Source organism: Gracilinanus agilis, chromosome 4 (genome assembly GCF_016433145.1).
Source record: "Gracilinanus agilis isolate LMUSP501 chromosome 4, AgileGrace, whole genome shotgun sequence".
Lineage (NCBI taxonomy): Eukaryota > Metazoa > Chordata > Mammalia > Didelphimorphia > Didelphidae > Gracilinanus > Gracilinanus agilis.
This window is the reverse complement of record NC_058133.1, coordinates 156,808,091-156,822,291: the sequence shown is the minus strand read 5'-3', so window position 1 is coordinate 156,822,291 and position 14,201 is coordinate 156,808,091. Positions and strand designations below refer to the sequence as shown.

Below are 14,201 nucleotides of genomic sequence, written 5' to 3'. Positions count from 1 at the left end.
GTTTCTAGGCTTGGCTCTCAATCCACTGAGCTACCCAGCTGCCCCCTGGAGTATATGTTTTGGTAACACTCTATATAACAATTTTGTCAAAAATCCAAATGATTGTGATATGTTAATCAGAGTCTCAGTGGTTTAAAATCATTGTTGAAACAGTTTTGAATCTGCTTTGTTTAAAAATTTGGAAATGCTTACTATATAATTTGCATTTGGTGTAAAGACATTCTAGATTTTTTTCCCCAAAATTTTTTATATTCTTACATTTCTGATATTTACATTTAGGTATTTAAGTAGTTTATTCAATTGATATATATATATATATATATATATTGTTGTTGTTGTTGTTGTTTAGGTTGCAGTATTAACTTTCATACCAAGTTAAAATTCAATGAGGCTGCTAATTAACACCTTAGATTTTAAATTTACTATGAGGAAGGGGCTAATAGGTTTGTAGGAAATTTTAAATCTTTTGCAATATTATCTAAAATGTGTCCTGATAGTGATTTATTTTAGCTTCATATCCTAGTACAGTGATGGGAAAACTTTTTAAAGAGGTGGCCAAAGTAAAGGAAATGCTCATCTGTCAGTCTGTTTCTAAGGCAACTCTTTCGAAGTTTCATTGTATTGTATCCTACTCGTTGTATTTGTCAGATTAGGAATAATGTCACAGGGCCAGATAGAAGTTTTCAGCACCCCCCCCCCCCTTCCAATCTGAGAGCCTGAAGCGGCCATAGTTTGCCCATCACTATCCTAGTAGATGTATATTGCTTGGGAAATGAGGAAAACATATACTATGCTTATAAAATTTGCATGTTTTAAGTTTGATGTAATTTTCAAATGGATACCCCAAAATATTTTTAAATGTAAATTGTTTAATTTATATAAAAAAGGAGTCAATGTAGCCCCCAGTAGTGAGAGTGGACCCCAATAAAATCAAAGCCATGATCTGGCCAGAATCACTCCTCACCTAAGCCCCCCAAGATCCCCCCCTTTCCACTTCTCCCTGATGTACTTTGTAAAAACTGTTTGTTCTTCCAAAAATTACTGATGCAGGAATTCTGTGAGAAGCTTGGCTAGATAGTTACATATTTACCTGTGATTTATTATACTATAGAAAACTCTGTCTAAGCTTCAGTGAGGTAAACTAAGTCATTTTGTAAATCATTACTAGCCATGTCCCTGTAAAAAGTTTCCCTAATCCCTTAGCCTACTTCACTTTCTCTATAATACTGGCTGTGATCAATAAACCTCGCCTCTGATTGCTACCATCTTCAGTGGTTCTCCTGACGTGTCATCCTTCTCACCACATCTCATTTTCCTCACCCCTTCAGGACCCCTGAGTGTTTGCCAGTATTACCTGACACATAAATAGATATATAAAAGAGTAGATACAAGGTAACTTTAGAGGAGAAGGCACTAGCTACTTACTATATGATCAAGCATGAAGGGATGCTTGATCTGAGTCTTGAAGGAAGCCAAAGTCTAAAAGATAAGAGATGAGGATGGAGAATGTTCTAGGCATGAGGTTCAACTAGTGCGCAAAGGAATGGCAAGTGTTCAGTGTATGTGAGGAACAGGGAGACCAGTATGCATGGCTGTAGAGTACAGGGAGGAAAGTAATGTTCAAGAAGACTAAAACGGGAGGAAGGAGCCAGGTTACGAAGAGCTTTAAATGCCAAGAGAAGTTTGACTGTACCTTAACTATCTTTCCTGAATCCTCTTCTCTTTTCTTTATGCTTACTTAGTATTCTTATCAGCTCTCCAGTTGTCTTGTTGTAATCTGAACATAGAACCCTAAGACTCTATTCTGAACTTTAGCAACACATCAACAATTCCTTAATGGATATTTCTAACTGGATGTCCTATAAATGTCTCAAATGCTAAAAAAATAGTCATTATCTTTTCCCTGATCTCATCTGCAAGAAAATCATTGAACAAAGTTACCCTTATGGTTACTTTTATGAAGGAAATCTTGAATGTCTTAACATATGCATGAGACAGTGCTTGTTGGAAGAGAATCTCAAAATTTACATTTTGTTCTGTGCAAAATCCTTTTGTGTTTTTTTTTGTAATTAATAAATAAATTGTTGGATTTTTGTGTACTTTATACTCTTTAGTCAATTGTGCTATTATCAAAAAATATAATTTTTAGGTTTTTGATTAGTACAAGATGAGATGACCGGGTTTTCCATTGAAAAAAGCATTTCTTACAACATTTAGGTGCATGAAAAAATGAACTACTTTACTTCTCCAAGGAGAACTTGTGAATAATTCTTCCATTTAGCTTCAACTCTTAGTAGTAAGTAGTCTTATACCACTGAATGGTAAGCTCTGACTATTTGTAATATTTTTGGAAGGTTTCAAGTACAATCCAAATAACAGATTGAGGTCCAGGTTCAATGGGTGATGAATTCTTTCATTTTATTCCTTCACTTAAGGAGAATAAAAAATGATACTTAATCTTGTGTATCTTCTTTAAGTTTCTGTAGTGACATTTGTTTACTTAATAGTGAAAGAGGGACAGAGCACCTAAGGATCATATTTTTTAGATTATTTTTAACTATTAAGATAACTAAAGTTAAGTATGAGATCTTTGTCCAATGATCAACAAGATGACATGCTTTTAAGAAGAATTGAATAACATTCATATTCTTAAGATAAATAGCTATTGAGAACTTTGTGAAGCTTTGGAGTAGGACTTTGAGGAGTTGCCTTTCTTTTAAAAAAAATTTTATTGGTAGTTTTTGACATTATATTCTCTCCCTAATCCAATTCAGTGAGTATTTAAGTATCCATTATATGCAAGATAATAAAGATACAAAGATAAAGTTGAATAGTCCTTGCCCTCAAAGAGTTTATTGGGGAAAGGGTGAGGGGGAATATAATATGTAAAAGAAAACATATTGTAACTTTTGAGGATGCAAGAGAGAATGCTAACTAGCTTTGGGTACCTGGAGAAGCTTTCCATAGGAGGTGGCATGACAACTGAGTTTTAAGGACTGTTCAGTACATTTTAGATCTATATAAGGATATGGAGATCAGTAGTGGAATGTGAAGTTCAAGGAATAACAAGTAGGCTTAGTTTATATAAAAGTATACTTGATTTTATGTTTGTCAATGTTCGTCAAATTGAATATTCTTTTAAAGAAACCCATGCAGCATGACATAGTGGAAATGGTACTAGATCTTGAATTAAAAGGCCTGGGTTCAAGTTCCAACCTGTATTTACTCACTGTGTGACCTTTAGCAAGCCATTTGTCAGTTCCTAAACATTTATTATGTTCCTTTAGTGTTAAGCACTGTGGATTCAAAAGAGGCAAAAGATCATCCCTGCCCTCAAGGAGCTCATAGTCTAATGGGGGAATCAATAAGCAAATATGAACAAATAAGCTATAACAGAAAAATAGGCAATAATTAAGAGGGGTTGGGTAAAGCTTTCTGTAGAAGGTAGGATTTAAAGGAAGCCAGGGAAAGCTAGTAGATAGTGATGAGGGAGAACATTCTAAGCATGGGAGACCCCTGGAAAAAATGCCTCAAGCTGAGAGAATATCTTGCTTATGAAACATCAAGGAAGGCAGTTGTCATTGCATTGGATTGAAGAGTATTTGATGGGGAGTAAGTCATAAGAAGCCTGGAAAGGTGGTAGGAGGAGGTTAGGTTTTGAAGTTTTTGGAGTGCCAGTCAGGATTTTTGTATTTGATTCTAGAGGTAATAGGGAACCACTGGAGTTTATTGAGTAGGGGATACTAGAGTCAGACCTACACTTTAGAAAAATGATTTTGGTGGCTGACTGGGGGCCGAATTGAAGCAGGGAGAGGCAGGAGGCAACAGACCCATCTGGAGGCTATTGCAGTAGTCCAGGTATGAGGGAATAAGGGCTGGCATTAGAGTGGTGACTGTCAGAGGAGAGAAGGGGGCTTGTTCAAGAGATATTTCTAAGGTGAAATCCGCAGGCTTTCACAACAGATCCTCTACTTCTTAATGTTTCTTGCTCAATCATATTCAGAGGATAGCACCTAAATTTTGAGCCTGAGGGAATAAAAGAATAGTGTTGTCTTCTGTAGCAATAGGAAAAGTTGGGAAGAGAGGGAGGATTTGGAAGGGAAAGATAATGACTTCTTTTTTTGGATTTGTTGGGTTTAAGGTGCTCACTGGACATCTGGTTTCAGATATCTGAAAAACAATTGAAGATGTGTGATTGGGATAGGATAGGTATATTCGAAAATCATCTGTATAGAGATAGTAATTAAACCCATAGGAGTGAAGAGATCATCAGGTGAAGTAATGATTTAAGTTCTTTGGTCCTCAGTTTCCTTAGCTGTAAAATGATATTTTACCTCTGTCCTATGTATAGTATAGTACTACAAGGATTAAATTTGTTACTATGTATAAAACACTTTGTAAAAGAAGAAAAATATTTTATGTACTTATTACTGAAATCTTTTCATATGGAAAAACCGTTTAGTCATTTGTAGTTTTGCTCAACAAGTTAATAATTTCACAAGACGTGGTAAACCTTGATTTTTAGCTCAAATTAGCCTTAAGAGTCCAAGAATTGAATCAAACTTAAACCATCTTATTGTGATTTTAGGCTCAGGCTAAGTTTTGGTGTTGTTTGTTGGCTTTAGGTGTTCCTAAACACATCCTATACACAAAAGGTACTCAGTATATATATAGTAATTGTTTCATGAACAAAGGTGTGTTCACTAGTGTCACCACTCACCAATGATTGCTACTTTTGTCCAAAACTAAGTGGAAAGCACTAGATTTGTCTTCAGAAATCTTGGTTTAGAATCTTGGCTATAAAACTAAAATAAAAAAATCACTTACAGGATTGTTAGAGGATCAAATGAGATATATAATATAGGTAAAACACTGCAGATATATATAAATTCCCATTATTTTGGATGTACTACTATTAATGTCCAAAGTTTTTATACTAAATGGTATCAAGGGTTTGCCAGAATCTTTTGGTGTTGAGTGTTTAAATGCTTTATAATTAGTTTTAACTACCATTTTCTGGTGGTCTTAATAAGGCTAGTAACTTCAGTTGTCTTTAAAGTCACTGTCTAATTTGTGTTTCTAAAACATTTTTATAAGTAGTAGGTGATATGTTCACAATATGCCTCCTTGTGGTCCATAATAATATGTATTATCAGTGTTTCAACAGGAACTTGATACAAGACATGACAAGTATGAGAGACTTGTGAAACTCAGCCGTGATATAACTGTTGAAAGTAAAAGGACGATTTTTCTTCTCCATAGGATTACTAGGTGAGTTGGTCTTTGATTTCTCTGCTGCTATGGATTTTAAAATTTTTATTTTATTTAGTATTTTATATATCAATGAATTAGAACCAGCTTATGATACATGATGAAGACTAAGAAATCTTCACAAAACAATTTTCTTTTTTTGGTAATTTTTTGTAATTTATTTTTTGTAAGTTAATGAATTCAATTAATTAATTTAGAATATTTTTCCATGGTTACATGATTCATGTTTTTTGTCTTCCTTCCTCCCTCCCCCTTCCCAGAGCTAATGAGCAATAATTCCATTGGATTTTACATGTATCATTGTTCAAAACCTATTTCCATATTATTAATATTTGCAATAGAGTGATTGATTAAAGTCAACATCCCCAATCATATCCCCATTGAACCATGTGATCAATCATGTTTTTCTTCTGCGTTTCTACTCCCACAATTCTTTCTCTGGATGTGGATAACGTTCTTTCTCATAAGTCCCTCAGAATTGTCTTGTATCATTGCATTGTTGCTAGCAGAGAAGTCCATTACATTTGATTGTGCCACAGTGTATCCATCTCTGTGTATAAGGTTCTCCTGGTTCTGCTCCTTTCACTCTGCATCAATTCCTGGAGGTCTTTTTAGTTCACATGGAATTCCTCCAGTTCATTATTCCTTTCAGCACAATAGTATTCCATCACCATCAAATACCACAGTTTGTTTAGCCATTCCCCAATCGATGGACACCCCCTCATTTTCCAGACAAAACAGATTTCTGTAAGGAATTTTTCTACATTGTACAAGGGAAAACATTTATTTTTTTAAACATTTATTAATATTCATTTTTAACCTGTTTACATACTTTATGCCCCTACTTTCCCCTTCACCACCCGCTCTCCCCCCATGTGTCCTTGTTCAGGGCCTATTTCCATATTGTTGTTAGTTGCATTGGTGTGGTAGTTTTGAGTCTACATCCCCAATCATGTCCGCCTCAGCCCCTGCTTTCAAGCAATTGTTTATCTTCTATGTTTCCTCTCCTGCAGTCCTTCCTCTGAATGTGGGTAGCGTTCTTTACCATAAATCCCTCAGAGCTGTCTTGTGTCATTGCATTGTTGCTGGTACAGAAGCCCATTACATTTGATTTTACCATAGTATATCAGTCTCTGTGTACAATGTTCTTCTGGCTCTGCTCCTTTCACTCTGCATCACTTCCTGGAGGTCTCTCCAGTTCACCTGGAACTTCTCCAGTTTATTATTCCTTTTAGCACAATAGTATTCCATCACCCGCATATACCACAGTTTGTTCAGCCATTCCCCAATTGAAGGACATACCCTCCCTTTCCAGTTCTTTGCCACTACAAAAAGCGCAGGTATAAATATTTTTGTACAAGTCTGTTTATCTATGATCTCTTTGGGGTACAAACCCAGCAATGGTATGGCTGGATCAAAGGGCAGGCATTCTTTTATAGCCCTTTGAGCATAGTTCCAAATTGCCAGCCAGAATGGTTGGATCAGTTCACAGCTCCACCAGCAATGCATTAATGTCCCAATTTTGCCACATCCCCTCCAGCATTCATTACTCTCCCCTTCTTTCATTTTAGCCAATCTGCTAGGTGTGAGGTGATACCTCAGTGTTGTTTTGATTTGCATTTCTCTAATTATTAGAGATTTAGAACACTTTCTCATGTGCTTATTGATATTTTTGATTTCTTTACCTGAAAATTGCCTATTCATATCTCTTGCCCATTTTTCAATTGAGGAATGGCTTGATTTTTTATACAATTGATTTAACTCCTTGTATATTTGAGTAATTAGACCCCTGTCAGAGTTTTTCGTTATAAAGATTTTTTCCCAATTTGTTGTTTCCCTTCTGATTTTGACTACATTATTTTTGTTTGTACAAAAGCTTTTTAGCTTAATATAATCAAAACCATTTAATTTACATTTTGTAATTTTCTCTAACTCTTGCTTGGTTTTAAAATCTTTCCTTTCCCAGAGATCTGACAAGTATACTATTCTGTGTTCACTTAACTTATTTATAGTTCCCCTCTTTATATTCAAGTCAATCACCCATTCTGAATTTATCTTGGTGTAGGGTGTGAGATGTTGATCTAAACCTAATCTCTCCCATATTGTTTTCCAAATTTCCCAGCAGTTTTTGTCAAATAGTGGATTCATGTCCCAAAAGTTGGGCTCTTTGGGTTTATCATACACTGTCTTGCTGATGTCATTTACCCCAAGTCTATTCCACTGATCCTCCCTTCAATCTCTTAGCCAGTACCATATTGTTTTGATGACTGCTGCTTTATAGTATAGTTTAATATCTGGTACTGCTAGGCCCCCTTCCTTCACATTTTTTTTCATTATTTCCCTTGATATTCTTGATCTTTTGTTATTCCAAATGAACTTTGTTATAGTTTTTCCTAATTCAGTAAAGAAGGTTTTTGGTAATTTGATAGGTATGGCACTAAATCGGTAACTTAATTTGGGTAGAATGTTCATTTTTATTATGTTAGCTCGTCCTACACATGAACAATTAATGGTTTTCCAATTGTTGAGATCCAGTTTTATTTTTTTGGAAAGTGTTTTGTAGTTGTTTTCGAATAATTGCTGTGTTTGTTTCGGTAGATAGATTCCCAAGTATTTTATTTGTTTTTTTTTTTTTAAACCCTTGTACTTCGGTGTATTGTCTCATAGGTGGAAGATTGGTAAGGGTGGGCAATGGGGGTCAAATGACTTGCCCAGGGTCACACAGCTGGGAAGTGGCTGAGGCCGGGTTTGAACCTAGGACCTCCTGTCTCTAGGCCTGACTCTCACTCCACTGAGCTACCCAGCTGCCCCCTCCCAAGTATTTTATATTGTCTAGGGTGATTTTAAATGGTGTTTCTCTTTCTACCTCTTGCTGCTCTAATGTGTTGGAAATATATAGAAATGCAGATGATTTATGTGCATTTATTTTGTATCCTGCAACTTTGCTAAAGTTGTTGATTATTTCTACCAGCTTCTTAGTTGATTCTCTAGGATTTTTTAAGTAGATCATCATATCATCTGTAAAGAGTGATAGCTTAGTCTCCTCCTTGCCTATTTTGATACCTTCAATTTCTTTTTCTTCTCTAATTGCTATTGCTAGTGTTTCTAGTACTATGTTGAATAATAGAGGTGATAATGGGCATCCTTGTTTCACTCCTGATCTTATTGGGAAGGCTTCTAATTTATCCCCATTGCATATAATGCTTGTTGATGGTTTTAGGTATATACTGTTTATTATTTTTAGGAGGGGTCCTTCTATTCCTATACTTTTCCGTGTTTTCAATAGGAATGGATGCTGTATTTTGTCAAAGGCTTTTTCAGCATCTATTGAGATAATCATGTGATTTTTGTTTGTTAGACTGTTGATATGGTCAATTATGTGGGTGGTTTTCCTAATGTTGAACCATCCTTGCATTCCTGGTATAAATCCCACCTGATCATAGTGGATGATCTTCTTAATTACTTGCTGGAGTTGAAAACACTTATTTTTAAAGACAAATTAAGTCATCTTCTGGAAAATTTGTTCTCTAGTTTTGCATAGATAGTATTATGATAATTCTACAGGCCTAATTCTACTCAGGATTTGATATTGACCATATTTGCTGAATAATTAAGTTCATTTTCCTGTGCCAGAATTTTCTAATCTATAAAAGGAATAGAAGTTTTTGCCTGTTTACTTCATGTGCTATTATGATTATTAAGTAATGAGTGTTTTTCATTTTCTCTGAAAGGAGGTAGAGTATGGGAAACCTCATTAATTTGTATATCCTTGTTTAGAGATTGTGCTAATCTTTCCTATCTTATTCTGATGATAGGATAGGTGCTTTTGGATCAAGCAAGGTGTTAAGATCAAATTAGGGAGTCTGGCCAGAGATTTTTTTCTCATACAAAGGAAAATACTTTAATATTTTCCACATATTCCTCTTTCTCATTCTTGACTTAGTTACTTGAGAGTGTGAAATTAGCATAATATTCATGAGTAGGTAGATTTGATTTAGTTATTTTATTCTTAACTGACAGTTGAAAATGTTATCCAAAAAATGGCCTGTGTGGTACTCTCATTCTTTGTGTCTTGTGGCATAAACCCAAATTTCCAAAAACACTGCACCAGGCTTTGCAACATTAAGCAAATGACAAAAAGAAAGGATCAGAACAGCTAGTGTTTCATTCAAAGCAAACTCTCCTGTATTCTCTATATTTTTTAACTATATTATTATAGTAACTATATTATTTTAAAAATATAACCTTTTTACAAATATTATTTTACTATATTATTTTAAAAATATAACCTTTTTACAAATTTTTGTAATACTGAATTCTGGACCTAGGGTTATAAATACTAGGGGTGTTCTTTGGCTCTGATGTTTGCTAACTGTTTGACTATGGTCTAGCCAGTTACCTTTTCTCCCTTGGATCAAAGTTTGTCATCTGTAAAATGTCAACTATCATAGCTGACCTTATTGGATTGTTATGAGGAAATATTTTCTAACTGTAATTTTAATATTTATAGCTTTGTAAATAGCTATATGAATGTGAATTGCTAATATTATTAGATATACTAATAAATATACACTAGAATAAGGGGCACATATAATAAAAACTAGTTCAGCCCTCTAATAATCAAAAAGCTCCATTTTCATTATAGTGCTCCTGATGTGGAAGAAATAATGAATGAATCAGAAAGTAAGCTGGAAGCTGTCAGACAGAAGATTAAGCAAGTAGCTCAAGAGCTATGGGGAGAAGATATGTATCAATATCACCGAGCTATTACTCCAGGTAAGTCTAAATAGGCATTAGTCCATCAACCAACTACAAACTCTTGAAATTAGAACAGATAAATAATAAAATTAAAGGAAAATAGAAATGATCATGTGAACTGATCATGTGAACTAATAGACCAAAAGAAAAAAGAGAAGAAAAGAGAAGAAAGGACATTTTATGATGCAAAGGGATGTTACTTTGAGCCAGGAAGGAAGTGTCCCATCGAAATGTTTAAAGATAAGATGTCAGTAAAATTGAGACAGTCATCTTTTTATTTTTATTTTTAAAAATTGTATTTGCTTCCTAATTATAATTAAAATCTACCATTAGCATTTTTCTTATTTTCATCCTTTTCTGAGATGAAAGAAATTGAGAGTATCTTGTTTTTTCCTAGAGGTTGACTTTAAGAAAAATTTTAGTACTTTTCCCTTATTCATACTATGAATGAGAAAATTTATAATAGACCAATTAAAATTTTTTGTTAATATTTTTGCTGACAGGTTTTTACATGCTATAATGTTAAATCTATAATTAGAACAATACTGACAGTATGATGCTTATGAATAGTTAGTTGCTTGTAATTGTTGAGTGCTTGTTTTGGTGTTACTCCAAATAGTTGTTCTTTTGACTTGAAGATAAAACAATTCTGGCACTGAACTAAAGGACTTCTGTGCTTTTCCTCATTAAGAATAGTGCTAATGGCACGCAGAGCATTTCCCCAAGGGATGCTTGTTTGAGCTCAAACACTGAGTATAGCACTAATAATTGAACAACAACAAAAAGTTAGGCCTGTTTTCTACAATACACATTTCTTATCAGTGCAGATTACAGATTGTCCCAGGGGATTGTTAAATAAACAAACTAATAATTAGATACTTGAAATACGTCTTTTTTTTCCAACACTTTTTTGTGCTTTGTCATGGTTCTTCCTCCCTCTAAAGGCTAAGAATTTGGAGGAAGTAACATTTGTCTTAGGACTCTCCTCTACCCAGCTCAGGAAGAGAAAATGTGTTTTCTTTTCCGTCTCCATAATGATAACAGTCCACATTTATGTAGTACTTTTAAGGTATACAATAATAATCATAGCAAAAGTTGTTATGCAATCAGTACTCAGACTTTTCAGCCCACAAATGCAATCTTAAGTTCTAAGTAGTATTAAAGTTCATACTATTGTGTGGCTTAGGAAAGTTTCTAGTGAGGGAAAAGAGGAGATATAACACTGGAGGTTGTAGCACAATTGCTCCTATGAAAGCTTTGAAAGCCAGGGAGACCATGTGTTATACTTTGTACCTTAAAGAAATTTAATACTTTTAAACACATTTTAAAGCATTATAATGCATTTAATGTGTTGGAGGACAAAAACATTTTTATGGTGTCTTTTACTCTTTACATAATTATATCCTTTAAACACAGTAATTTGCTTATGTTGAAGGTCACATCTGCATCCTCTTTTCACATATTTTTCTTAAAACATGCTCCAATTTCAGGAAATGGGCATTGCTTAGAAATAACACAAAAACAAGAAAGAGGAATAAGATTATTGTTGATAGTTAAGTTATATAACTCACTATAAAAAAGCATATAAAGAGGAATATGAAGATTAAGCAGATTAGTAAAGGCTGATAAAAAGGGCCAGGGGCATACTCATTAAACTCCATGAGAGATCTTGCTTCAGATTGACCTCAGTAATACAGTTTGTGATTATATAGTACTTTGCTTTCCATTACATCTTATGAAAAGGGTAATACTAGTATTTGTCTCCATAATTACGAGACTACTGAGAGCTGGGCCTGGTGCTTAAATTTGGGCCTTTAGTCCCATTAACCTTCTAGGCAAGTCAATTCCTAAACCATGTAGATGCTGTTTTTTTGGCCTTTATCTTTTCATATAAACACAAGAAGTGTACATTAGAGGAAATAAGGAGAAAGAGGAAAGCTACTTAGGTATATATCTATCATATTAGATAATACAGAGAATAGCAGCATTATTCTAAGAAAAATAGTAGAAGCATCCAGATAGTCTCTAAAGATGAAATCCAAGAAAACAGTGAACCATAAAACCATTAGTTTCAGATATCCATGCACAAAGTTAAAGTATTAAATAAGATGAACTAATAATCTTAATGTAGGGAATACCTACGATAGTGATAGTGAACCTTTTAGAGACAGTGCAGGCAGTACCCCCTTCCCTCCTTACTCCGGGTGGGGAAGGAGGAAACACTCCCATTGGGCAAAGGGGTGGGTGATGGAGAGGGGGAGGAGATTGGCCCCAGCTCTCTGTATAGTGCCATGCTGTGAGCTGTGCTCCCCTCAAACTTGGCACCTTTTCAACCCCACCACTGGAATCACATTCACCACAGACTTAAAAGGTTGTTGTCTGCTCCCTCATCCCTAGCATCTTACCCCAGACAGGGGAGGGAGGAAGTGCTCCCATTGGGCAGCTGGGCAGAGGTGGGATGAGGTGAGGAATGTCCTCAGGTATATGGAGAAGGGGAGGGGAACAGCTCCACCCCGAGTCCCTCTGGCTTTCTAGTAATGAACTCTGGTGGGCAACTGCAGGTGTGCCCACAGGGAGGGCTCTGTGTGCCCTTTTTGGCATGTATGCCAATAGGTTTGCCATCATAGACTCAGGATATATGCTGCCCTTGGTAAATACTTACTGATTGATAGAGATTTTAATTTGACTTTATACTTATCATTGTAACTTGATGGGGTGGGATCCATGACAAGAGTATGGCTCTGCAAGGTTATACCTTATTCAGAAAGGAAAGGATTGATTTGCAAATGTATGTCTTAAATAAGTTTTAGTGATACTTTTTTGTTTTTCCATACAATAAATAAAACCCTCCTCTCTCAAAATGGAACCTTCTTTTATAACAAAGAGAAAAGAATAAACAAAAACACTTGATACAAGGACCATGTCTGATGATTTTTATCACATTTTGCCCTTCTAGTTCCCTGCCTCTCTGCTGAGAAAAGAAAATGTTTCATTATCTTGGACTGTCACTGTTTTTTTTTTTTCAGTTATTTCATATTTGATTTTCTTTAAGTGATCTTTTAGTTTGCATTGTTTTAGTAATTGTTTCTATTTGATTCTGTTTCTTCTATGTCAGTTCTTGCTAATCTAACTATATTTCTCAAAATTTCTCATATTTATTTCTTATTTCATGATATATTGCATTTCTGTACCATAGTTTATTTGGCCATTTCCCAATTGATAAGCTCCCACTTGGTTTCTAGTTCTTTGCATAGCAAAGAAATATATGCTTATATGTAAGAAAATATACTCATGTGAGAATAATAAAGGACTCCAGGCAGGTAACGCATGGTAGAGGGCCTTACAGTAAATATGGGGCCAGAAATAGAAGCAAATAGGGTTATGACAGTAGAATGTAGATCAGTTGGTCAGGATATTGGTGAGGAATTTGTCAAAAATAGATATATTGGATTTTATTTAGTTCTGTTACTGGTTCAGCTAACTGGCCCTTTCTTAGTCATCTTGGTTAGAGCAAATCACCTCTTAATTGGTGGCTGCCCCCCCCCCCCAAGTTCTTGACCTTCTTTCTACATTTTCTTGGTCATCACATAGTCTTTCAAGGGTATAATTATCTCTTTATAGATCTTTATTTCCACATCTACATATTGTAAAAGGGAATTCTTTGTTTTCTCTAAGTTCAACTAGTGAAAGGGAATTCCCTTTATCTATTTTTATTATTATTATTTTATTATTATTATTCCCTTTGTCTATTTTGAGTTAACACTTAAGTTAGCACTAATTTAAGTACTCCTACTTAGATTGTGAAGAAAGGATTAACTATCCTTTGTCTACTTTTTAATTGAATCAACAAAATATTTCACACCCTACTTAGGTGAGAAGCTAGCACCCTTTTAACTCAGTACCAAACTTGTGAATCCTATGATCAGAGTTTACACCCTCAGAAACTCAATCAGCCAGAAATCTGTGAACCCTTTTGATGAGTATTCACCCCTCCAGAAGGTGAGAACTGATTCCCACAAACATTGCCCCTGGGCAGTGCTAGACAATTTGGAAACTGTGATTGGCCCCTGTGAAGAGGGTCTGGGACAAAGAGTCACCATAAAAGCAAGCCCTGTACTCCCTCAGAGCAGATTGTCTTTGAGAAGATAGTCTGAAGATAGTGCCTTCTGGAG

At 35.1% G+C, this 14,201-nt stretch overlaps 1 protein-coding gene across 1 annotated transcript in view; it reads left to right on the top strand.

Annotated features, from left to right (window-relative positions):
* The window catches only part of TSNAX (translin associated factor X), a 46,929-nt gene that overhangs the window by 12,200 nt on the left and 20,528 nt on the right, over positions 1–14,201 (top strand). Inside the window, exons 3-4 of the mRNA XM_044673473.1 lie at positions 5,157–5,271; positions 9,917–10,047. Coding sequence (XP_044529408.1) covers positions 5,157–5,271; positions 9,917–10,047 — 246 coding nt within the window. The remainder of the gene's footprint in view (positions 1–5,156; positions 5,272–9,916; positions 10,048–14,201) is intronic.